At 39.4% G+C, this 27,252-nt stretch overlaps 1 protein-coding gene across 3 annotated transcripts in view; it reads left to right on the forward strand.

Annotated features, from left to right (window-relative positions):
* Window positions 1–27,252, forward strand: part of LOC112117172 (F-box-like/WD repeat-containing protein TBL1X) — a 254,769-nt gene that overhangs the window by 194,721 nt on the left and 32,796 nt on the right. For all 3 annotated transcript variants that reach the window (XM_024215066.2, XM_024215067.2, XM_024215068.2), the window contains 2 exons: window positions 4,074–4,181; window positions 24,398–24,543. In XM_024215066.2, the coding sequence (XP_024070834.2) occupies window positions 4,124–4,181; window positions 24,398–24,543 (204 nt within the window). In that variant the 5' untranslated portion in view covers window positions 4,074–4,123. The remainder of the gene's footprint in view (window positions 1–4,073; window positions 4,182–24,397; window positions 24,544–27,252) is intronic.

The raw sequence follows: 27,252 nt of genomic DNA on the forward strand, positions 1-27,252 counted from the left end.
GAACCCATGGTCCAGGATCTCTCCCCGAGGCCGACACCAGCCCCCAGGTAGGCCCAGAGGGGGAGTGTGGAAGTAGCCCGGGGGCAGCCGACCCCAGTCTGGCTGCAGCACTGCCAGAGCCTATGTCAGTGTGTTGCGGCCAGGATCCCCACTGACCAAGCAGCGGGTCTTCTGCCGCTGCTAGGGCCCCGGGCTGGGACGCAGTGGAGTGGGAGGGCCTGCGTCCCCCCTGCCACCCAACCCGTGGGTGGCAGTCTCCCCCTCTCCCAGGCCTGTTGAGGCTTAGGCCTATTACTATTGCTCAGCCCTGACTGAGGGCCTGAGCGCTTGCCGCAGCGTTTGTTGCCCCGCCCTGACCTAGGGCCTGGGCTTAAATACTTTGCTTACTGTTGCTCAGCCCTGACTGAGGGCCTGAGTGCTTGACTCAGCGTTTGTTGCCCCGCCCTGACCTAGGGCTTGGGCTTAAGTACTTGGTTTGATTGTTGCTCAACCCTGACTGAGGGTCTGAGCCCTGACATAACGTTGGTGCCCGCCCTGAGCCAGGGTCGGGCTTACTGTATCTTTCAAGATTGCAAGGACTGCCGGGGGAGACCCTGCAGCCAGACCAAGTGCCCAAGCCCCAGTAGGTAGTGCGTCGGCGTGGCTCCCCGGAGAGGGTCGAGCCCTGGCAAACTCTTGTACACCACCCTTTCAAGTTTTATAATTTAAATAACTGAAGGTAGTTAAATGCCTGTGGATAATGCAAGGTAAGTCCCTGATTTTATAAACACACACTCCTCATTCTTAAACGCTTGGGGTCAACAGTACTGTGGGTTAATTTTAAGTATATGACTAGTCCCGTTGACTTTATTGGTGCTACTTACATGCTTAACTTTAAGCCCACGCATGCGTATGTGCAGGATCGGGACTCATTTTTTTCTGTGTATAGTTGAAGCTAATCAGACCCTCCATAACATGTAACTGGTTATGAGAAAAGGCGTTTCAGGTAAAAAAGAGCTTGGATGTGATTTGACCGTCTGCCTGTTGTTGTGTGTAGTGAACTTAATTATGTTACAGCGAACTCAAATGTTATCACTTTAGTTTAAATGTGAAACAGCCCCATAAGCACATTAATGTTGTCTCTGAGCACTACTTAAAAAAAGGAGAGAGAAGGAGTATTAATCTAGACAATATTGATCACCACTAATGAAGGGAGAACATTTGGTTACCACACACACACCCCACTCCACCCCAGCTTTCAACTGGAGGTTTTCTCAGGATTTTAGAGATGGACTGAGTTTTATTGTGCGGGAGGGATTTTTGTTTTGTTTTGTTTCTTTGTTCCTGAATCAGACTTAGAGCTACACAAGAGACAATTATGTTCCTCTCCTCCCGACTGTCTTTTCCATAGTCTGATATCAGGTTTGGGGTATTTTTGTGTGGGGATGGGGGAAGTCAGAAGGCAGGGTTAATGAAATTTAGTGTAGTCTTTCATGGCTCAGCTGAATTTCTAATGAATAGATTACTCTGGGGCAGAGCCAAGATCTCTGGATCATTTCAGATGGATAGAGCCCTGTGGTTGTGTATCTTATTGCTGCATTGGCATCTGCAGGAGGGGGGAACTTAAATGCATGAGCGGGGATCATCTGGTTATTTATGGGATGGTAACAATGTGTATAAAGATATGATCTGACACATATGTCAAAGTAATTCCTGTTCACTGACTTCAGGGAAAATGCATTATCAATCCAGCTCCTTAGTGTGTTTGGAATTCTAATACAAAAGGGAGAAAGGTAGCTGCTATGGAGGCTTTCTCTGTAGTTGCCAAACTATTTATTTTGCAGTCAGACTGATTTCCTCTGGCTTTTAATTCATTTAACAAAGGTGTTGTCTGGGGGGAAAGAAAGAACCTCTGTATGAGGAAAGATTATGATATTAATAACTCAACCTAATAAGATGTATCCCAGGAGCAGCACTTGTAATTTCTTGAGATATTATTAATAATGCTCACAGCAGCACAATGTACGTCATCACTGAAACTGAATTTTTGTAAGAGGTTTTAACTTTACCATCTTTCCTACCACCAAGGAAATGAAAGTGCTATTTTTAAGATACTAAAAAAAGGGTTGGTGGTTTTTTTTTAAACCAGCGCTGTCACAGTTTCTTACACTCTTGTTATCACTGCTGTAGGAATGGACAGTTGTGACAGGAATATATGTTTAAATGTAATCAAATAGATGGAGATAAAAATGGCTTTAACAGGCATCACTAATGTCTTTGGGGGCTTTGATGGTTTTGAGTGTATTATACAAAAGGGATGCTTGGTGAATTATTTAGAATTATTCAAATACTATTTACTCTAGTAGACAGCAGTAATCATAGATTTTTGCCCCAGATCCCTAAGTGGCCCCCTCAAGGATTGAACTCACAACCCTGGGTTTAGCGGACCAATGCTCAAACCACTGAGCAAAGTTGTATTTAAAGGTTTCCTTTTTTAAGTAGGCTCTTTATAGGGATTTATAAAAAGTGCTCTTTTAATGTGCATTTTTGCCATTAAATGCAAAATCCTGTAGTTCACAAAGGTAGATTTATCTGTCTGCTATGATATCCATCACCTTAGTATCCGCCCTCCTCGCATATAGTAATGCTGTGGATAGGGAAGTTTTACCCCTACTTCATAGATGAAGAACTTGAGGTACAGGGAGACCAAGTGACTTTCCCAGCGACACATAGGGAGACTGTAGCATAACGGAAATTGAACCTAGATGTCCCGAATCCCAGACCCGTGCTTTAATCACAAAATCATAGGAGGAGGAGAACATGCTATGTATTTTCTCTTTTGCACGAGGTGCAAACGCCTGTAATATAGAACCCAATATCCAAGGTATTGGTTGTGGTGGAAATACAGCATCTGAGCCATTGCTGAAATAGAACAGGGAAGGGGAATAAAAGGCATAATGAAGTTCAGAAGAATTCTATTTACATAAATATGCAAAGACATCTGTTACAGTCATGAACGACCTGCTGGTTTAGATCATCAGTGGGGGAAACTTGTAGTTGATCAGCACTGCCTACAGTAGCAGGTGCTACTCTAGGCAACAGGAATTACTGAAGAGGTTTTCAGTGAACAAAGACCATCCTGCCTGCCAAGAAGAGACATTTGAGAAATTAAAACAAACAGCAGACTCCTACAAAATTCTTCATTTATAATGTGTAAGCATGCTCTTACTTCCAAACCTTTACATAGTGGTTATGTGTTCGGTGTGGCTGTCAGAGCTGTATGGCTCACTTAAAGTACTTAAAGCTGTTATGGTGAATTTTCTGAACCAACTAAACCAGAACAAAAAAAATTGTCATTGAGATTTAGAGAGAGAACCTCAAATACAAAATAACGTCTTAATATATAGCATTTGGCTTTTTTTTTTTTTATCACAAAGTATACCCAAACTAGTCATGCAAAACTGTCTTTCTTTTTAAAGGTTATGGTTATTTTAGTAAATCATCCAAGCTTGACTCTTGTGCTTTATGAACCACCGAATACTTGAGACATTACAACTTTTTATTATGCCGAGATGTGTGCATATACATCGTTCTGCACAAAGTGTTCTGCATTATTCCCTATAAATATGCATTTGCTATTTGTTCTTTTTGGAGTTGCTTGTAATTTTACTGCTATTTTATTTAAGTTCTCTGAGTAACATTGTGTTATTTTTTGATGTTACTGTCTGTTTCTCACGTGGATAAACCACTAGGCAGAAGACCAGATTATAAAGTTTGGGCTGGAAAAGATTAGGTGTGGTGTGGTATACTATGCATTGACTGTAATTGCCAGTAGTGCTGATCAGAGTGTACTCATACACTGAAGGGGGTATCCAAGAGAACTGTAGTAAAGCTGAAGTGCTTTCAACATTTACAACGCTCTCTTTGCATCTCTCGCATACAGGTTGAATCACAACTGTAATACATGTAAATATTTAAGCCTTTAAAATATTAACTGTGCCCCTTTAAATAATGTTCCTTAGTTCTGGTAGCAAATAATATAGTAAATCAAAATAGAACAAAAACTCTTTTGTTTTCTTCCCCCCTTTGAACAGAGCGTGGATCACACTTCTTGTAAACCTCATCATATTGAGGTGGGGCTAAGATGAGCATAACCAGTGACGAAGTGAATTTCTTGGTGTATCGCTATCTCCAGGAGTCAGGTAAATTACTTGTCTTTCATCAAAACACGGGTCACAGATGGAGAGAGAGAGAGAAGAAAACCAATTTATTGTATTGTGTTGTGTCAACAAAATTGTATTGAGCATTAGAGAATGGAAAACCCAGGCTAAATACTCCCTGCACAAAACTACATGTCTTTGAAACCATTCCCCATGATAATAGGGCAGACATACAAAGGTGCAAAAGTTAGGCAAAACAAGAAAATAAAAAGCATTATGTTAACAAATGTCTAGTAGAATTATGTCATACTAGCCAAAGTTATTTTTGGCAGCATATGCACAAAGCGCAATTACTTAATCCCTTGGCGTTTTTTAGCCACTTAAGAATATTTCAGTCAGATACTTGTCAAATGAAGTGAGATTTTCTGCAAATAAGCTTTTCATTGGGCTGCAGATAAGTACATTTCTAAATGGTTATTTGTGTGTGTAAATATCTGATTTTTGTGTATAATCAATATCACTGTGAATCTAATGGTGCAAGTGGAATTCTCTTTGTCTTCCCTTCCCTCTGCTCTTCTGACCGCTCTCTTTCCAAACATAGGAGGGTCTTTTAGAGTAAAACTGTAATCTGTGCTTTTAAAAAATACTTTCAAATTGATGTTTAATTTTAGAGGCTCCATTTTCTTTTTCACAGCCTGCGTCCACTTCCTAGCTAACAGCAGCCGATAAGAATGCTGCTTTGCTGATGTGTAGGGCAAGTGCATTGTCCAGGAACTGACACCCACTGTCCCAATAGGCCTAGAATTGGTCTCTGCACCTGGTTAGAGATAACTAGACCTAGTTGAAAATTTTTGAATTTCAAAATTAAAAAAAACCCATAAATTTTAGTAAAACGTCCCTTTTTTTTTAACCAACTCTAGGAAAAAACTTTCTGGCCTTATTAGAATAGGCAGATGGGATCAAAATCTCAGCAGCTATTTGGAGTGGAAACTCAAATCTGGATCACTGTTCGGAGAGATCAGGGTGCTCCTGCTAGTTATCCCAGCGTGTAGTCCATTGAAGCTTATTGGAAGTTCTATGCATAATAGGCCCTCTGAGAGGCTAGCACCGGCCTTCTTTCCCCCATCTGCACAGCACTCACTGCCTGTTTCTCCTCTAATCATCTGGCTCATTAGAACAGGACATTGCTGCTGTCTGTGATCTGGTGATGGAAAGCAAGGGTTGAGAAAAATAAAATTTGATCTAAAACTTAATTTTGAAAAACAAGCTGATTGGGGTTTCACTCTAAAAGGCTTTTGAACATCTAAAAAGGATGCACGGAGGATACAGCCATACCTTAGAATCCTTGAAATTACTTTCTGTTGTATATTTGCATTGTTATATTGTTTTTAATGTAAATGATTCCACATCACGGTGTTGTGCAATAATTTTCCCCTACGGGACAGCAAAAACCAAAGATGGCAGTCTTTGCATTCCTGCCCGCCATCAACATACACACTGATGCTGTGGAATGATTCAAAAGGAAACTTTATGGACCTCCCGATGAATGGCAAGATCGAAATGATGGTGGAATAAGGCTCTTCTGGATGTTTTTCCTCTGCTATTTTCCAGTATTTTTTAGCATTTGCAGGGGGAAAACATTATGTTTCTACTTCACATGCAACTTTTATTTGACACAGAAAGCTATATTTCCCTAACTTTATTATGCATTAGAGTAAATACAGAGTAACTCCACTGACATCACTGGATTTACTCCATATATAAATTATATAGTTGAGAACAGAAGTTGGCACTAATAATTTAAAGGAAAAACTAACTCAAACCAAACACATTTGGTCCTGGATACTATGCATAGTCCTAGTAGTAGTATCTGATCCAGTTGTGTACAGGTACAATGTTGCACGGTAAAAGAGAACTATAAGTAATCCTGTACCAGCAGATCTGTTTTTTTAAGAAGCATGTACTATACAATTGGTATTGACTTTCTGAGCAGGGCCGGCTCCAAGTTTTTTGCCGCCCCAAGCAAAAAAAAAAAAAAAAAAAAAGCCGGAGTGCCGCTCCAAAATGCTGGAATGCTGCCCCTTGAAAAGTGCTGGTGCCTAGAGCCGGCCCTGTTTCTGAGCCAGGCTTATGCTCTTTTCCCTTATGGAGTTTTAAACTTGTATTTTTTGTAACACAAATAAAGAAATCTCAGCTTGTAAGATGCTGTGCCACCTTCTAGCATAAACAATATAGAAAGACAAGATAGTAAATTAAAAATGTCTAAACAAGCGTTTCTAATGATGGTAAATTTGATATCCTGTGGGTTTTTGTAATATAGTTTGAGTTGTCATCTACAGTTGATGGACTCTGCAAAACCAGGGATTTTCTAGATTTCCATCTATGATATTTTATATTGGAATGTGAGCATCCACCCAGCTCACAAAACATCAAGAATATAAATCAAATAGCAACATCATAGTAATTTAAAAAGAAAACATGTGCTCAATTTTCCTTTTCTCTCCTTTTAATGTTCTCTTGTGAGAATTCTAAGCTTTTGCCCTTAAAATGTGTGTGAGTAGGGAGAGATGACAAAAGGAAACATGCACAAGACAAGTAGGCAAAGCCATACAAAGCAGGAATATTCCTAGATCATTACAAATATTTCACAGCTGTGAGGCAGCAGGTTGCTTGAGGTTAATTCAAACATTGTCATGGCAAAGGTACCTGTGGGTACTGTGCACTTCCTCATAAAAATACTCTAATGACATGATTTTGGAGGAAGTTCAAGCCTTTTAAAGTTGAAAAATTCATCAATAAACCTCAAAGGTTACTTTCTCTCGCTTAATACCTTACTAGACCGGAAAGCTTCTACCCCAGAGAATTAAAAGAATTGATTGAGGATCTCTCTTAACCATTATTGTTCAATTTTAACAAATTTTAGATTACTGGGAAAGTTCCAAAGGAATGGAAAAACGTAAATCTTGTTCCAATATTTTATAAGGGTAAATGGGATGATCCAGGTAACTATGGATCATTTAGTCTCACATTGATACTGGTAAACTCAGGGAAAGGCTGATAAGGGACACAATCAGTAAAGAATTAAAGCATGGAATCATAACTAATGCCAGTCAGCATGGTTTTATGGACAACAGGTCTTGTTAAAAAACTTGATATAATTTTTGATGTGATTATAAATTTGGTTGACTTCTGTATTTTGACTTCTGTAAGGCATTTGACTTACTCCCACATGAGATTCTGATAGAAAATTAGCACTATAGAAAATCAATGTAGTCCATACTAGATAGTTTAAAAACTGATTAACTAATTAAACCTCAAAAAGTAGTTGTACATACGGAATATTCATGCAATTGGGATGTTTCTGGTTAGATTCCACAGGGATCTGTTCTTGGACCAATGTTGTTCAAGATCTTTATCAATGATCTGGAAGAAAAGATAAAATTTGCAGATGACCTGAAAATTGGTGAAGTGGTAAATAAGGATGTGGTCAGGTCAGTTTTACACACTGATCTGGATCACTTGATGAGGTGGGCTCATTTAAACAAAGGCGTTTTAGTTTTAATACAGAAAAATCCAAGGTTATATGTCTGAAACAAAGAATGTAGGTGTTCATGCTTCAGAGATGGGGACTGTATTCTGGAATACAGTGACACTGAAAAGAATTTAGGAGGCAAGGGAGATCACTAATGGAATGTGAGTTCCCAGTGTGATGCTGTAGCTAAGAAAGAGAACACAATTATTGGATGTATAAGCAGGGGAAAATCAAATAAGAGTAGGGAGGGGATATTACCGCTGTATATGGCATTAGTGGCATTACTAGAATATTATGTTCTGTTCTGATGTCCAGACTTCAAAAAAAAAAAAATTGAAAAATTACAAAGGGTTTAAAAGAGCTACAAAAATAATATGAGATCTGGAATACATTCCTAATAACGAGAAGTTTAAGATCAAGCTCAGTCTTGATCCAAGAGAAAGGTGGTTACTGCCAACAAATATTTACATGGGGAAGAGATTTCTGATAATAGACAGCACTTTGATCTAGCACAGGGGTTCTCAAACTGGGGGTCAGGACCCCTCAGGGGGTCGGGAGAATATTACATGGGGGGGTCGCGAGCTGTCAGCCTCCACCCCAAACCCCTCTTTCCCTCCAGAATTTATAATGGTGTTAAATATATAAAAACGTGTTTTTAATTTATAAGGCTTGCTATGTGAATGGAGTCACCAGTACAAAAGTTTGAGAACCACTGATCTAGCAGAAACAGGCATAATGAAGTTAGAGAAATTCAGACTAGAAGTAAGGTACACATTTTTAATAGTGAGGGTAATTAACCATTGCAACAATTTACCTAGGGACGTGGTATATTCTGTATCACTTGAAATCTTTAAATCAAGACTGGATATCTTTCTAAAAGATATGCAAGAGCTCAAACAGAAGTTATGGTCTTGGTACAAATATTATTGGGTGAGGGTTATGGCATGTGGGTTAGACTAGATGATCATAATGGGTCCCGTCTGACCATAAAATCTATGAATCTACTTCTCTACCTCACCCCATGGAATTCCAGGTAGAGTGATTAATCCTGAAACTCCTTCTTTTTCTCATAACCCTCCCATTTGTAGTAACCACAGTTGCAACAATCAATCCTTTGGCCTGGTGGATTAGCAAATATATGCAAAATGAATCCATTCTGTAGATTATTATTGTTTATAATTTATACTTTGTATTATCAAACTGACGAGGAGCCCGAGAACCATAATCTCATTGTGTTAAGTGCTGTACAAACACAGAACAGAAGACCGTCCTTGCCCCAAAGAGCTTATCATCTTAGTATAAAAATAAGAGACAATAGATGGACCTAGACAGATGGGGGAATACAAGGAAACAATGAGACAATATTGGTCAGCATGATTGGCAGTAATATGAGCACACCAGTGGTCTAACCATTATCAGGATTTTGTAGGCATCAGGCAAAGGAGGATTTTGAAGTAGGGTAATGAGTTAGTTATGCCGATGTTTATGGGGAACACCTTCCAAGCATGAGGGGTAGCATGAGAGAAAACACAAAGGGGTGCTTTCTTGAAAATTAACAAGTCGGTGATGTAGGCTGGCATTGTTGGCCAATCAGAGGTGGGAGTTGACGTTGTGATAGTGAATGAGAGATGGTAGATAGGGTGGGGATAGGCCATGTAGGGTCTTGGCGGCGAAGACAAGTAGCTTTTGTTTGATGCTATAGAGAAGGGGTAGCCATGGTCAAAGCAATGTTCTAGGAGAATGATCTCTGCAACAGCATTCTGAACAGATCTGAGTGGGGCAAGGCCAGAAAAAAGGTCGTTTCAGTAATTGAGATATGAGATTATGAGAACCTGGACAATAGTTTTGGCTGTGTGAATGGATATGAAAGGCTGTATCTTAGAGATGCTATGCTATTTATTTCTTCCTTTATAAATATGAAAAACATATAGGTCTTATCTGCTCTACAGTTACAGTGTCAACCCACCAATGCACTAGATGCCTTAAATATATAACAGGCATTTGATAGTAGGTTTACCAAAAATTAAAAAATAAACTTCTGTGACTTGTAAAATTTCCCAGGAAATCAAATTTTGACATTTCAGTTCTTTTTTGAAAGGAAGTTATCTAAAAATATAGAGCATAAAGTGCTTCTCTAGGGTCTGTCCTATCAATGTTGAATCTGTGAGATGGTTCATCAGTGGCATAATAGTGTTGTTACATGTTATTTATCTTTACCAGAAAACAAATTTATTAATAGGACCCTCAAATATTTGTCTTAAGCTTTTCGTGGAATCCCTGTTTTTTTGTAATGTTTAATATGTACCCCGTTTCCCAGAATGGACAGTGTCTGCTTACGCTCTGTGTCCCACAGATTCCAAAAATATTTAGCTACAGCTCTGCTCCCCTCCAGGTACCCAGTAGATTTCTAGTGCTTCCACACTCCTCCATTACTTTTTTCCCCAAGTGTAGCACTGTGTGTGTATTTTTCTCCCCCAACCAGTAGAAAATACTTCTGAGAACTGCACATGAAAATGAAAAGCTCAGGCCAAAATTTTCAAACTCCAAGCTTCTAAATCCATATTTAGGCACCTGATTTTCAAAGGGGCTGGGCATCGCTAGCCCTGGTTGAGTTCACTGGGATTTGTGGGAACTCAGGACCTCAGAAAATTGGGTTACTTTATGTTTAGGTGCCTAAATACTAATTTAAGGGCTTAACTTTATGTACCCACGTGTGAAAATGTTGACCTTGCTTACTAAAGTTACAGAGATTTGCTATTAGTTTCTTCTAGAATGAAGGAGTTGCAATACCACACAACCACTTAGAATCCAGAATATAGAGTTCCCACATGCTGCCATGACTGCCCAAAACAGAACAGATGATTATTTACATTCCAGAAAGGACATCAGAACAATGCAATGAGAGACATGTGTTGTGATTAAAAGAATTCCAGTGGCAAACTGAATGGTGAGGAGAAGTAGAAATTGAAAATCCAGGTGCATTGGTATATCTGAGACTTGCATTAATTCTGTCTCATATGTTTAACCTAAATACTCTAAACTGAACCCAAGCCTTCAGATATGAGTGACAAATCCATACTTGGCACAAATGCAGCAAAATAAGGCTTTTTTTGTCCCTACGGACCAGCCACTTGTCACTTACAATTTCTTAAAACTATTTCAAAATGAATAATTTTTATTTATTGATTTGTGTTCCTCTTCTGGCTTCTAATGCTCTTTTCTGATGTTCCTTCACTTCAATTTGTTCCACAATATGATTTCGCTGCCCTAAAATTACCTCCCTATCTATCTCTGGCTTATACTGCTTAAAAAACAAAAAAAATCATAGCAGCTGCCTGGCAGTGATTGTCATAGTTAAGGTTGCATAACAGTTTCCATTCTTACACTCGTAGCTTTCTGAAACTTTTCCCTTTCAACTTGAAGTTTTCCATGCTTTGTCTGCCCAAAGGTTGATACCAGACTCTTCAGAGTACAATCAGTATCTGCCACAGCATCCAACTTGATGGTGGGATAGAAACATTCCCTGGATGATTTTGCTAAAATGATCAGCAGTGAAATTGTTAGGTGCTGATGTTTGAATATTTACCATTCAACTTCAGAATAGTTACTCGCTCCTCCTTAACGAAGGTGGACAGGGCAGCTTGTGTCCTATAGCTGTTTTAAATTTTCTGTTCGGAAACTCAAGAAAACAGCAATGTGGTGTTGTGTGTTTGGCTCATGTTAGAGAGATTTTTTTGCAATCATAAGGGCTAGGAATTTCTCTGTTATTTAAAGCTTAGACTGAGGCAAAAGTTATGCAATAAAAGGGGATTTTGCAGATCATAGAAACCGCAAGGCCCTGTTATGAGTTTAAACTTGTATATGTAGGAGAAGGGCTCCTTCCTGTAAACCTTCTAAGGTGAACTAGAGGGGCACACTTCCCCCTATGGAGTTCCTAAGGTGCCCGGGAATATTTTCTTTACAGATCTCATAAAGTTAATGGAACAGGGAGTTCTAATGTTGTCAATTTAAATAGTTCAAGATTATAGTATATCTATGTGCTCCTTACAATTTCTTGAAAGCCAGCAGAACTTCAAAGCCTTGGAGAGGGAAGCACCTTTTTTTTTTTTAATGTTCTTTTAATTTTTTTAAACTTTGACATTTTATGCAAAAATTAAATGTTACGGGTCAACAGCTAAGATCTTGAAAGTTAGGAAATATTTAAAGGTAGATTAATACTCTGTCCCCTTTGAGTTTGTCATATGACACAATCTTAAATTACATGATCACATACAGTTTCTCAAATAAAAGAACATACATTTTTTCTGTATGCTTAGGTACATATTTATAGCATTTAGAGTGCTGTGAACTACTGTGTATACCACAGAGTTCGTAATTTTTATGAAAAGTGCATATTTACTCAGAATACTTCAGATGAAGCATAGCATAGAATAATAATAAAAAATATTGGTGTATGTAGGTCAGCTACATTTGCTTCATAGTTACCTGCCTCATCCTTTGCAAATCAGGAAGACTGTGCTGCAAGTTGAACAGGAAATATATAGTGTATGGGTTTTGACAAAATTATTAAAATACACACCTTGAAGAATAATGTATTATTTAAGAAGCATAGGTCAGTCAAGGTACTGGACCACTGTGACCACAAAAATAGTGCACTGTTCTCATACTTACGAAGTCTGCTGATGATGATTTCCCCCCCAATTCTATTCATTAGCTTCAAAGACCTTTTAAAGAGCCTCTCTATAAATATGCTTTTAAACAATGTCACTCAAGTGCTGCTGAATTTACCTGGTGCATGTACAAAGCTCATATCAGCTGCTACATTTCAACATGTACTAGTCACGTCTTTTGAAGCCTCCAAATTACAGTGAAAAGGACAAGAGAGCTCTCTAGAAAAGAACTTAATTACATATTGTTTTCAGTCACTTAGGCCTTGTCTACACACAAAAGTCATACCATTATATGACTATGCCAGTATAGTTACAGCAGTACAACCTCCCTAGCATGGGTTTAGTTATACCAATATAAATGTGCTTATATGCTGATATAGCTTATTCCATCTTTTTGTTCTGTGTTGTACAGTGCGTAACCTATTTCTTGTCCATGACTAGGTCTCCTTGGCACTGCAGTAATGCAAATAGATAATAATAAAATAATAATTAATAAATAAACCAGTATATCTGTGTCCACACGAGGGGTTATGCTGTGTTTATTATTTTGGTAAAACAATACAGCTCTAACTGACAGCTATATCAGTACAAAAACTGTGTTTAGACCAGAACTAAACTGCTACGTGTCTCAGTTTCCCCACCTGTAAACTGAGGGTAATAATACTTACCCTGCCTCACATGGGGTGTTGAGGTTTTGTTCATTAATATTTGTAAAGCACGCTGAAGTCCTCTGGTTGAAGGCACTGCAAAAATGTTGAATAGCGTCTATTTTATTTGATCAAAGTGTGAGATAAAGGTGCAGAACTAGATAAGGGTGGAGAGTGGGCCAGGAGTTAGTTACTTATTCTGAGTATCTGGACAACAAGAATGAGATGGTGAATCCAACTTTTCAAGTGTTAAAACTAGCCTTCGTGGCAATGTGACGTCAATTTTTAGTTGTCGTGATTTAGCAGAGAGCTGGTCTATGGGTGAACAGGCTTATTTACATGATGTCTCATTTTCCATTGGCCCAACCTACTCAGTGAAAAGAGAATTGCTTCTGCAGATGAGCCAAATTTCTGATGAATAAGCGGCTCAATGTAGAGCCAAGATTTGTGACCTTCCAGGGGTTATTTCAGATGCACAGAGCCCTTAGTGTTCTTAGAACAGATGTTGTATCTGCGATATTGGAAAACAATACTTGAGAAATGGAACAAAATCAGCATTAGTTCAAATAGATATGTCTCCCAATAACTGACCTGATTATTTAAAGAGAAACGGTCAATTGGATTTTTATAAATTGGCTAATTAAAAAGAAATATTTTCTGTTAGATTATGCTTTATATAGTCTTTTTTTAACTCCTCTGAAAACATTGACAAGCCTTCCCCTCTCTCCCTCCTTTGCTTCTATTATCTTTTTTAAAACTAAGGGAAACTGACTATACAGTACATTGGGGACCGTGAAACTGGCTGTATTCAAAGTATTGTCAAAAGTACAAGTTAAAAATGAAAGACTTTCAACTTTTTTTCCCCCCCAAATATAGTAATCTTGGGCATTACTTGTAATAGTAGCAGTGCAAATTTTTCAGACAGAAATGTGTTTTTTTCAGTTGATGTCCCTTTTAAATGAAAAGGGTACTTCATCATTACACTGCCTGATAAATTTTGATGTTCTAGTGTCTCATAGCACATCACATAGCCCTTACAGATGTATTTTCATTCTAATTTATAGCTTATTTATTTAACTAATGGGAAATAAACATTATTTCTCAGTTTAGAACTTTATTACTATCCATAATTCCTCACTCTGCTTGCCACCGTCTTTATTCACTCGGAAAATATGAAATACATTTAAAAGATCCAGAAGTGCAATTAGAAGTCAAACTCATTTCACTTATGATCAAAGTCAGGTTTGGATCCAGATGTGAAATGGTTTGGTCTAAACATGCAATTTTTCTCTAATGCATTTTGCCAACCTCTTGTAGATAAAAAGCAATTTGGCTTTTATGCTGACAACACCTTTATGTCACATGAAATAATGTGAGAATCATGATCACAGTGTGCACTTTTTTCATAGGCTGACAACATAGAGAGGCAGTATATCAATAGTACTGTTATGAAATCCAAACACCACATTTAACAAAACAAAGGACAATTTTTTTTTTGTCTGTAGATACAGAAGCATAGCAGTTTGGTCATTCCTTGTTCTGGTTAAGTTTTCGGAGGAAACTAATTATCTGTATGCCCATGCCATTTTGTATGTTTTGGGGTGAAAAATAATCAACATTATGTATGTAAACTGTATTACTTATGTTCCCAAATATTTATTTCATATGTACAAATGCCCATATGAGTAAATACATGTTTTGCAAATTTTGAAAACTTGTCCCACTGCATGTCTTCCTTCACTCTTATCCATTTTGCATCAGGAAGGCATATTAAAATGTAGGGTAAGGAAAGCAATTCAGAATTTAGCAAGTTCTGGTAAAGGAAAAGAAATACACTGAGTATCCTGTTCTTCTGCCATTCGCAAGGCCCTACTTAGTCAGTATTTCCTTCTGAATCATTTCACAGATTTACAAACTTGGCTGTTTTAAATTCTCTTTGGCCTGTGTCTTGGTATACAGTGTCAGATCTGAGCATGTATGGTCATTTTTAAGACAGAAGAACACAAACAATTGTACCCCTTTTCAGATGTGCTTTTTTACCCATAATTCCAAGCAAGTTTGTAGACATTTTTAAATTAGACATTGTAAATTATTAGGCTCTAATGAAGATGTATCTATTGTGTTGTATTGAATAAATTATTGACTTGAGACATTTTAGAAGGATTTGCTGAATAAATAAAAGGGTTTACTGAATATCATAGGCATGGGGGGAAATTACAGTATCAATTTTGGGGAAAAGTTTTAGATCAGGCCTACGCTTGAAAGGTTTTGACAGCATAGGTATATTATACCAACAAAGTGGATGCAGCTCACACTTGCAATAATGCACGTTTGCCAGTACACCTCTACCTCGATATAACGCTGTCCTCGGGAGCCAAAAAATCTTACCGCGTTATAGGTGAAACCGCAATATATCGAACTTGATTTGATCTGCCGGAGCGTGCAGCCCTGCCCCCCCGGAGCATTACCACGTTGTATCCGAATTTGTGTTATATCGGGTGGCGTTATATCGGGGTAGAGGTGTATATCTTATTCCAGCTACCTTGCCCATCCCTCTCCTACCCCGCCCTTCCCCTAGCAAAATACGCTATACTGGCAAAAGCACAGTTTTTCTAGTATAACTATATCTATAGTAGGGGCTTTTGCTGGCACAACTGTGTTGGTCACAAGTCACACCTCACCACACCTCTGCTATGCCAGCAAATGTTTGTAGTGTAGATCTGACCTTGCTATCTTGGGAACTGAAAAGTCCATGGTGACCATCTGTAGAAACCATCTCAGTGTTGAAAGCCTTGCTTGTTCATTACTGAGTGTCAACAGCAATGTCCTTTTCACTGCTGCTTGCAGGTGGTTATTGTAACTGACGGAAGAACACAACTTACAGCAAAACATGCTAAATATGATCTCCGTTGCCTAAAAATGAGTCTTGAAATGATACACACCCTCTCCTTTGACCATTGGTTCAGAGGACAGGTCTGGAAGATGATGATATTATTAATGTAATAAGAGAGGATGACTTTTTTGGAGTGGCCGTCGGAGAAGATTGCAAATCTTGCTGATTTGCATAAATAGTTGCATTAAAATGTCAGATCAGTGTTGACATTTAATTACAGATTGTCAGGCTAATTTATATGGCGTGGTTAAAAGATTTATTTCAAGCTTTATTTTTTAAAACAAAACAAAAACTTCTTTCCATTTTCCTTGTCCTGCCTCCTCCCTGTATCATATTTCTGAAATAGATTTAAATGGTAAAAGCCAAATACTGCTCATCAAAAGATCATTTCCAAGTTTTATTAATCTTTTCCAACATATTTTCCTGCTTCACAAAGATAATCCCTGCCCAAAGCATTCTTTGGCACATCATAAAATAATTTGGGGTTGCAGTTTCACTCTGAATTCTTGGCAGATGCTGAGCAGGTCAGATATCCAAGGAAAAGGGTGTAACTTTTAATATTTGTGAATAATTGCTTCTACAAAACTTAGTAGGCCACCATGCACACTGTAATTTTGGCAGCTGACATAAACTACAGCGTAGGATCCTTTCTTTATATTTCCTAGGGACTATGAAAGAACTTGTAATACAGGACCCATTTCCCAGGGTTCTGGAAATCATTTTAATGGTTCAGTAACCCTAATCTTAATACAAATGTGCAGGCCCTATTGTTCAGCTGATTTTCTAAAACTATATTTTGACTGCAGTTCTTATTTTACATTGCTAATGTGTGTCCTTGTTAAGTCCTTTATGTAATCACTAAGGTAAGTCTTCAAAAATATGCAGGCGCTGCTGAAAAAGAGAGAGGCACTCTAGGACATATTACCCAGAATGAAAAAAGCTCAACTTGGAGAAAAATCGGAGTCTGCTGTGAATAATAAACAAGATGCGGTTTAGGATCTGTGCCCACCTTTAAACTGTCTGCATTAAAACAGAACACATGCAGTGGCTCGAGGCAGCAGAATGATATTAACCGTATGTAAATAATCTCTTAGTGATACCAGAGTTCCACTTGTGATGCCACCAATTTACTCACACTCCGCTCTGAAGGAGAGTATATTCAATGCCTCCATAAGTGCCCTGTGATAAATAGAGATTTAATCAGAATCAAAACTACAGTTCTGCTAGTAAATGTCATTGATAATACAACATATGACTGGGTCAGGGAAAAAGCGAATGACTATCGTCTGGCAGTTCGGTCACTCTTCTGGAGAATGTCCGACTTCAAAGACCTGCTCCAGTGGAACAGCTTCACCAGGACAGATGAAGAGAGATTCACCCCAGAATAGCCTGGGAGGGCACTGCCTTGGGAGAGGGAAGACCTGGCCTCAAGTCCCTTCTCCAGAGCAGGAATTCCAACCCTGGTCTCCCCCATCCCAAGTGAGTGTCCTAACCACTGGACATGCCTCCTCCAGCTGTTTTGTGAATCTGGTGCTTTAAAAATGCCTGGAATCAAAATGTTTTGGGTCGAAGGACAGGTTTTGTTTAACCCCCAAATGGACTTTTTCAATTCACTGACATTTTTGGAATTTCCAGTTCAAACTAAACTGACTTTTTTTTTAATCGGAACTGCCAGCAAACCAAAAAATCCGTTATTTGCCCAGCTCTGATTACAAGCGCTGGCTTGTACTTTGCAAATAAGTAGTTGATATACCTGCTTTTCACCTCCCTGCCCCAGTAACCCTTCAAAATACTTATTTTCATCCTCATTTGTGTATGCTTCTAATTAGTTATTCTTTCAGTGCCTCCCCTTCACCCCATTTGTGGTAGCAGGACTCTTATTTATTTCTAAGCATCACATCACACAATTCTTCCTTCCCTTCCTTCCTCTGAGATGTAACTCCCAAGACCCAGGTGTCAAACTGTGGAAGATATTTTTCCAGAAGTTGCATCTGGGCCCTTGGCAGGCTCCGCAAGCGGTTGTGCTGGCAGCTTTGGAGTTACTCAGGGTTTGGGGACACGGTTAAGCTGCAGATGGGACTGTGTGGGATGTCTTGTCCTTCTGAATGCCACTTTCTTTCAATTCACTTGTAATTCTACAGAATGCCTCTACTTGATACGTCTAAATCCTTCGTGAGATTTGCACATAGGCCTATTTATGGAAATAAAGACGGCTCTTTTACCCCCTCATACCCAGATTTTTTTTTTCTGCAACTTGTGGTACTAGCCAACTTCCTAATACACATTCCACTCTTGCACAATTTTTTACAACAGTTAAATTCACAGTCTTGGTGCCAGTGCTTATGCTGCTTTAAAAAAATATTCATGCACTCAGAATCCCCAAATTGCCAGGAACGTGCAAACCAGAGCCATTTTAAAACCAGTGTTATTTTAAAACCATTTTGTAACCCTGCTCTTTTTTGTATCCCCTACCTGTCAAATTGCTTTTAAGGGAATAAATATGCTATCTAGGGGAAGAGGAAAGGAAGAAATGGGATGGGGGTTTAGTGAAAAAGTATGGTCTCAATAAATAAAAATAAACCAAGATTTTAAAAATTATCTTAACTATGATTAGAGCTGGTTAAACCCAACTAAAAGATTGTGGCAAATATTCATTTATATTCCAAGTGGCTGCTCAGTTTGACAGAGTTCGTTCTTCCCCTTTCCCCTCCCCATTATTAACAAATGTAACAAATCCAGGTGGTCTGTGCAGGACCTCTGGATCTAAAAGCATCAGCCTTTACTGTTTCAGCTAAAGGACTAGAATCACTAATGCAAAAGCAGGAACAGCCACTCAAATCTCCATATGAAGAACCACCTCGTTAGTATGAGTTATATAAATATTTGTGAGAATGGGTTTTTATTCCCAAATGTTTGGAGAATGACTCCTTTTCATACAAACACCTGGGGTTTGGTCCGTCACAAGAATATTCAGTAGAAACGATGCACATTTTGGTGGTCATAATTCCTTGTTCTCCATGTCATTCAGTCAGGGAGCAGTAACAGTGCTGAGGTGACAAGTCACACGTTGTGAATAATTAAAATGAACAGTTTGCAAAAAACCTAGAGGCTAAAACTTATTTTTATAAGCTATTTGAAAATTGTGGTAAATAAATTTAGCCTGCTCTGGAGGAGTTCACAAACAGAAACAAGAACTACACTAAGCAAATAATTCAGCCAGCTCTAACCAGGCTCCCCACAATGGCAGGCCTGGCCTGTGATGCTTCAGAAGCTACTGTTTCCAAAGAGGAATTGTCATCCTGTACACCCATCCAAGTGCAGCAGAATGTACAATAGCTGTTCTAGTGTAAGATAGTAAGTCATACAAGACAGCTATTTACAGAGTTAAAGGAGTCAGAAAGAGAAAGGCGCTCTTAATATATGTCAGCTACTTGAATTTATGATTGCTAGACCAGCTAGGACAGATAATACTCAAAAGCACCTCGTTTGTATGTTTATACGTAAAAATCCTTACCTCACATTTCAGCTGAGACCTAAATCCACAGAAGGGAGGGAATTCTCACTTAGATTGCCATGGCAGCATAACTCTGTCCCACAATTGTGTCTGTGTTTTGGAAATGCATTGCTGTTGTTCCGAAAGTGTGCGAGGTGTATTAAAGGCAATTTAAGATGACAAGATCTTTGCCCCCAAAAGCTTGCAACGTGGCCAGGTTACAGACGAAGAACAGAATTGTGTTAATTAAAAAGGCAACAGCTAATTGACATACCCGGTCCCTTTAATATATCACATACAAAAACTGTTTTAAGAAGTACCATATTCAATGGGAAAATGTATAACCAATTTAGAGGAAAATTCATGTTTATCTCACTTTCTGTGGATGAAGCAAAATGACTGAAACATGAATTTTGTGCAATTGTCAGACAGATATATTTTTGGTGTGAATTAGGGAATATGCATTGTTTCAAAGTAGCCCTTATATTAACATTTTTAGGGTTTTTTTAAAATTCTGTTTCCATTGCATTCATTCTAAGCCCATTATCTTGTCCTCCATCAAATCCTTTTTCAAGGCCCAGTTCTTCCATGATTCCTACAAGATATCAGCTAACTAATAATGGCTATATTAAGGAGCTGCCATGTAGAGCTGCTGTGTTTTTTAAAAGGTATATAATGTATATATAAATTACGCATATTTTGATTGCTTACCTTTTCTCCTCTTTTCACAATATGGCCAAAAAAAAAAAAAAAAATAGAAGAGTCGGACAACACTCCGATGGGTCTGTTTTCTGGAAGCAAACAGTAATAGCAACATAATGAATTGCAGTGTGTCACTCACAGATGACAAGCCTGTTCAACTGGGAGAAGGAGAGGCAGAATGAAACTAGTGTGTGGCATTATATTCCCCCTCTCCCTCTATTTGACTGTTCTTACCTCTTTACGGATAGTCACTACCTCAGAGGATCCACATTTCTTGCTATGCGTCTGTGTAGGAATTAACACAACATGGTCCCATTTCCTTGGTGGTACAAGATAACAAATTAATAATAATTTATAGAACAATGTGGAATTATTGCAATGATGAAAATTAAATCTAGTTTATGGGAAATAATACACAGGGACACTCAGTGTGAATTTTAAGTGGTTTAGTTAAAGTGCATTAAACCCTGTGTGGACACTCTCAGGTCTGGTTTACACTACAGAGTTAGGTTGGTACAAGGCAGCTTTATGTCGACCTAACTATAGAAGTGTCTACACTTAAATTTTGCTCCTGACGATATAAATGTCCTGCTGTGCAGACTTCCTAACTCCACCTCCATGAGCGGTAAGGACGCGCACCACTGATACAAGGAGCAAAGTATAGTCACGCACAAGCGATGTAGTTACTGTGGAAGCTGTATGCTGATGCAAGTTAGGTCGACTTAATTTTGTAATGTAGACATGGCCTCATTCAGAATTTAAGTGGCCTTAATTTGGTTTAGTTTTATTTCAATTAAACTAAACCAAATTATGGCTACTTATGAGTATCTCCACAGGGGTTTAATGCAGTTTAACTAATCCACTTTAAATTCACACCTTTAGTTAATTTGGATTGATTTTCCTGAGTGTCACTATGTAGCCAAGCCCACAGATTCAACAACTTTTCTCTCCTGCTTTATTCAGTACTGTGACAGTGTGTCTGGTTTCAGTCAATTACAAATTCAAATTGTCCCCATCAAATCATATCTACCATTTGCAGAGCACATTCTGTCTCTGCTCTCCCCCTCCCCAACTGCCTCAACAGTCTGCATACAGTCATCAGAGGGGGTGGTGTTCCAGTTTCTTGGCTTTTAGCTCCTTAATGTGGGTTTCTGAACCTTAGAAGAGGGGCCAAGTTAACTCCATGTAACATGACCATTTAAATAGCTAACCTTTGAAACTTGCCTTTGTTTAATGGAGATCTTCTCTGTGTATGGCTGAAATATAGAGAGATACAACACTACTATATAATACTGTACACAGACATCAAAGAGATCTGATGACATCTGGTAACCATAAAAGCAAAGCTCAAGTGATTTACGATGTCATTGGAACCCTGACATTTGTGCAGCTTCATTCAGTTTTCCTGTTGTGAGAGTTATACTTCAAAAGCATACACTGTATAAAATGTCCATTTCCCTGTTGATTTTATAAAATGTTGCTGGAGAAGTACAGGAAACTAGGAGAGAATTTTTTTTCTTCTTTAAAATATACAGTTTAATTTCAAGACTGTTCTAAAAGGGATTATGACATCAGATATTGTTCATTCAGCCAACCTTTGTTTGATACACTCCTTGATTTTCACACTACAGTCTTATTTGTTAAAAGGTTAGGAAAGCTGTCTTGCTGATGCTCAAAAGATTGAATATTGCTTTTTCTAGCTTTTTCATGCCCTAGCTATGACTGTTTTGTTTTTTTGTCTGGCAGTTGCTTTTGTAATGGTATGTTATTTAAACATCTGCAGAGATGCTATACATTTATATAAGCTAGAAGCCAAACATCTGTTTTTAAATCCATGTTTCAAGTCCCTTTCCCTGCCTAATATTTTCAGGATGTAAAATGAAAACCTTGAAGCTGTGTGTATTAATGTGACTTCTGCATGGTGAATAAGTGCATTTTCATGTTCGAGCAGGTGATGATGAGTTAGCAGCCTTCAATGATGTGTCATGTCCCTCAGTATTGAGCAAGGTGATTAGCTGCAGGCCCAAATTATAGCCTACAGTCTGCTGGCCCAAGATATATCCCTCAGCCTGCCAACAGAAAAGAGGATGCAATAACAGGTGTAAAAGTGTAGTTAAAATGAAACCTAGTGTACATCTACACTAGTAGCTTTACGTCTGTTGCTCCAGGGTTTGGTGGTTTGGAGTTTTAATGCTGCCAATCCTTTGATTTAGCCAGAGACCACTTACAAAATCCTTACCTGTCAGGATCACAGCGTAACTTCTGTGTGAACTTTAATGCCTTTTGACCCACAGTTTAGTCACCCGATTACTCTCCATTTATGAGTGCATGAGTAGATTGGCCATGAAATCAATGACACCATTCTAAAAAGAGCCGACTTTAAAAAATAATGTTATAATGTGCACAAATTTAAAATAAAGTAGGACCTGTTTGGGTAATATTGGATAGTCACACACCATAGATGTGGAGATTTCAGTGTTACGCTACTCTGTTATGAGACCAGGGCTCTGGACTGACACACTCCAGCACAGGTTCACTTTATTATTATTTATTTACTTATTTTTGCACCAGCCAGAAATGTGCTTTACACGTTTGACAGAACAAATAAGAAAAAGTCCTTGCCCTGCAGAGCTTACAATCTAATCTGATGGGTGGTCAGGTACCAAATAAACAAGAGAAGGGCAGGACAGAGTAGCAAAGGACCAGGGCGATATAAATTAGATCACTCAGTTCTGTGCTTTACTTCACCCATTATTCTTTTTCAGAACTAGGCTTGTAGCCAGAGCTGAACCTCTTCAGCATACACGTCGACACCCAAAAGGGACGGGGAGCATGGGGCAACATGTGGAGACAGTGGCAGAAGTCAAGATGAGGGGGAAGGGAAGACAAATAACAGAATGGGGGTGGAGGGAAGGCGAGGAACTTTAAAAAGCAAATATTTCAATTTCAGTGGGGGGATGTCTGAGGGGGCTGGGGAGATTGTATTTCTGAGTTTCTTTTTGCTACTGATCCAACTAACTGGGATCATAGTTGGTTGGATTGGTTGCCAAAATAATCTTTCAAAGAGAGAGAGAGAGAGCATCCCTCCTGAAATTCTGGAATAACTCCATAGTCCCCTCCCGCTCCCCACACATAGTTGGACAGAATATTGATATGGGGGGAAATCCCTTAACGGACAAAACTGTAAATTAAACCACTGTTGACAGGGGGAAGAGGTGTAGATATGTATAACGGAAGTATTTTCATTTGAGAGCTGCTGTTCTCTTCTCCCACTCGTCTAGTCGGCGGAGAGTGTGAGGGTTTTCCTGTTTGAGACATGGCAATGGTGGTTTCCTCAAGGCTTTTAATGTTAGATTAATGCTCTGGAGACAATGCGGTGATAAATGGGTTCCTACAGTTATATCTACATCCTGTTCTCCCTTCCCCCTCCCGCATGTCCACTCACATGCACAGTCCAGGTACTTTTCCAAGTTGTAATGCTTGTTCTTGCACAAAGCAACAGTTCTGACTAGTTTCCCCTAGTGATTAAACTGCAGCTCCTTCTTTCAAAGTTTATTCGCTAAATCCTTTAATTTGAGATGCAGAGTGCTTTATTATCAGCTGTTTCCTAGGAAGATGACACAAATGAAATGGGGACGAGAAAGGCTTATGGTTAACTGAGGAGTGGTGCCAGTGAATTGGCTTGTCATCTGTGATGTGATACATTCCAATTCATTATTTTTGCTATTACTGTTCACTTCCAGAAGATAGATCCATGAGAGTGGCCTCCGTCTTTTTGTTGTTGTTTCATATTATAATGACTAAGCTCTTCGTTTCAGATTATAGTCAGTAATCAGAGCTGTGGGCAGAGAATTGAGTATTTCTTATCTTCTGAAAGAGAATGGCTCCCCTGTGTGAGCTGCAAGTATGCCTTGGCCAAATGCAACCTGTGCAATGATAAAGATTAAAGTATTTGGCTTTGGAAAAGCTTGATACTAAATTAGAGAGGAAACAGAAGATTCGAGTCAAATTTTTAGTAGCTGCACTTGCCACCAGCATGAGTTGTTTTAATAGGTATATTTTTTACTTGAACACTGATCATGAAAGCTTTTCATTTCTGTATAAATTTTGTTTACAAATTAAATGTAGTTGGAGAGGAGGGGAAGAAGAAACAGTAAGATGGCTCTGTTAACCTAACTGACCTAATGCAATCAAACTGTATTTTTCCATTTATGTGTCAATGCCTTTCACAGTTTAAAACAGTATATTTTTAGATTGAAAAGGGTGCCTATCATGTTGATGAGTTCAGATTTCATATCATGGCTTCCTTTCTTGCTTTCAGGTTTCTCCCATTCGGCCTTTACATTTGGTATCGAAAGCCACATTAGTCAGTCCAACATCAATGGAACACTAGTGCCACCTGCTGCCCTCATCTCTATTCTTCAGAAAGGCCTGCAGTATGTGGAGGCTGAGATCAGCATCAATGAAGTGAGTACACTCATTGCCACAAGCGGGAAGTGCACTTTTGCAATTTACAAACGTGCTAGAAGGTGGCATATGAAATCACACATTTTCGGTTGAACTCAACAGGTCAGATGAACATGAGACAGCATCTGAGGTGTCTGGAGATTAGCTTCATTTTAATACATTTCCCCCCACAGAAGCACCTGAAAAGGCTCTACGATACTTTCCATTTCCACAGCGGCAGCTCCAGGCACCAGCGCTCCAAGCGCGTGCCTGGGGCGGCAAGCCACGGGGGGCGCCCTGCCGGTCCCTATGAGGGCGGCAGGCAGGCAGCCTTGTGGGAGCTCCGCGGATTCGGCGGCAATTCGGCGGTGGGTATGCCTAAGCTGCAGGACTGGCGGACCTCCCGCAGGCGTGCTGCCGAATCCGTGGGACTGGGGACCTCCTGCAGGCATGCCGCCAAAAGCCGCCTGCCTGCCATGCTTTGGGCGGCAAAAAATCTAGAGTCGCCCCTGAATTTGCAATTATAGCTTGGAGGATGGATTTTTTTGATGTTACTGGTGCCTAAGTAAAGAAGTTAAATACTCAGGGAGCCTTATGGTGCATAAGAAAATATATGTCCTTTAAAAAAAAAAAAAAAAAAGTGTTTCTGTTTTCAAAACCACAAGCATTCAATGGGGAAAGTCTGCATTGTATCATAAAACTTGGATTGTATACTCTGTTAGCAGATAGGACTTCCAGCAAGTGCTAGGGCCCTGATCCAAAACCCATTGAAGTCAATGGAAAGATTCCCATTGATTTCAATGGGCTTTTGGATCAAGCCCTAGAAAAGACACGTGGCCAAATGGTGTGACTGAGCCAGGCAAAAGAATCAAGACATTCCTGAGGTCTAATCCTGACTCTGCTGTTGAATCCATCAACCTGCAAGCTCCCAACAAGGTGGACAGTTCAGTGAAACAAAGGGACTACACAGGAAAGTCCAGTAGTTCTGCCCTGCCTAACTTAAGAACATGGTGCCACAGCAAAAGGAAATGAGACAAGCCAGGTCTTACTACATTACACAGTACTCACCATGTATACTTTTAATTAAGCAAGATCTTGACTCTAGATAAACAATAATTTCCCATGTGCACATTCACTCTCTCTCCCCCCCCCCATGCACCTTGAGTAGTCGTGGAAAAATCTATTATAATACCCAAGCTAATAAATATTTTTTTAAAACAGGGAGGGGAACATTTTTACCTCTGTCAGGTAATACGTGGGTGGTGGTAATCTTTAATATATATTAATTCATATGAAAGCTATCATTTCTTTTGACTGTAAAATGCTTGTGCCTGAGCAGCAGGGGTGAGAACAAAAGGACGGGGGGAAAGAGGGTGAGGAAGCGCTTGTATTCTATAATATAGGGCATGGTTGTATATCACTCATTTTTAGAGGTAAAAATGTTATGTTTATTTTACTCTCTCAATAGAACGAACCAGCAATATTTAGCAGTTATCTTTTTTTTTTTTAATATAAACGCAATTGTATTTGAGATTAATGCCAAATTACACATTGATGTATTTGTAATAATAAAACACCCATAGGAATTTGTTTTGGTTTTCTGCCACTTAACATTTTGCGGTTGGATGCTGCAAAACATGTTGCAATTGGATCAAGGTGGGTGGACCCTGGCACCTATGGACATCACCACTGACAGTTTGGCCTCTGTGCTAATGCAAGAGTCATTCCAAGTGGATCTTATTCCGGATCACAGCACAAATAGGGAAAATGCTCTAAAAATATGTACACTGTTACAAGATTTATGGTGCTTTTATACTTTTTTTAAAACACCGATAATCACATTTTTGTATGCTTCACTGTATTTTTAACTTATTCAAACTGAAAACACTAATTATGAATTCACTTGTCCAATTGTGCTATTTAATTTATTTAATAAGTTTATCTCCAATTTCATGTCCCTTAATGTAATTGTGCTTTATAATTGCAAATATAATTTTTTCACCTTTATTTTAATGAATTGTTTTTGCACTTCATACTTAAATGCTCACACAAAGACACCGAGTTCTGAAATGATCAATAGCAGACAAAACTTAGAGGGAATTGGAATGCTATATTATAATGGCATTGCTAATTATGCCATTCAAAGAAGGTTAGAGCTAGACCTAAAAGGCCTCAGCATTTACTTTCATGCCAGCAATGATCATCTATTTTTGCTGGTGGCTGTTTTAAAGAGAGGGAGCTTACAATCTAAAAAGGCAACACAAGCAAAAAGTAATAAGAAACAGGGCCGGTGCAACCTCTTAGGCGACCTAGGCGGTCGCCTAGGGCACTAGCATTTGGGGGGCAGCATTTCAGGTCCTTCGGCGGTGACCGCAGCGGCCGGATCTTCAGCCGCCCTGGTCGTCGTCGGCATTTAGGCGGAGGGAGCTGGGGCAGGGGGACGCGGGGAGGGCCGCCTGCAGCAAGTAAGGGGGGGGCGGCATTCAGGGGAACTCCCCACCCCCACTCACCTCTGCTCCGCCTCCTCCCCGAGCATGCCGTCCCGCTCTGCTTCTCTCCCTCCCAGGCTTGCGGCACCAAACAGCTGATTGGCACCGCAAGCCTGGTAGGCGGGAGAAGTGGAGCGGCAATGGCGTGCTTGGGAGGAGGCAGAGCAGAGGTGAGCTGGGGCAGGGAGCTGTCGCACGGCAGCCGGGGGGAGCTGCCGTAGGGGGGCGCCTCAGGGCAGAG

Source organism: Terrapene carolina, unplaced genomic scaffold, assembly GCF_002925995.2.
Source record: "Terrapene carolina triunguis isolate 2854851 unplaced genomic scaffold, T_m_triunguis-2.0 Scaffold22, whole genome shotgun sequence".
NCBI lineage: Eukaryota > Metazoa > Chordata > Testudines > Emydidae > Terrapene > Terrapene triunguis.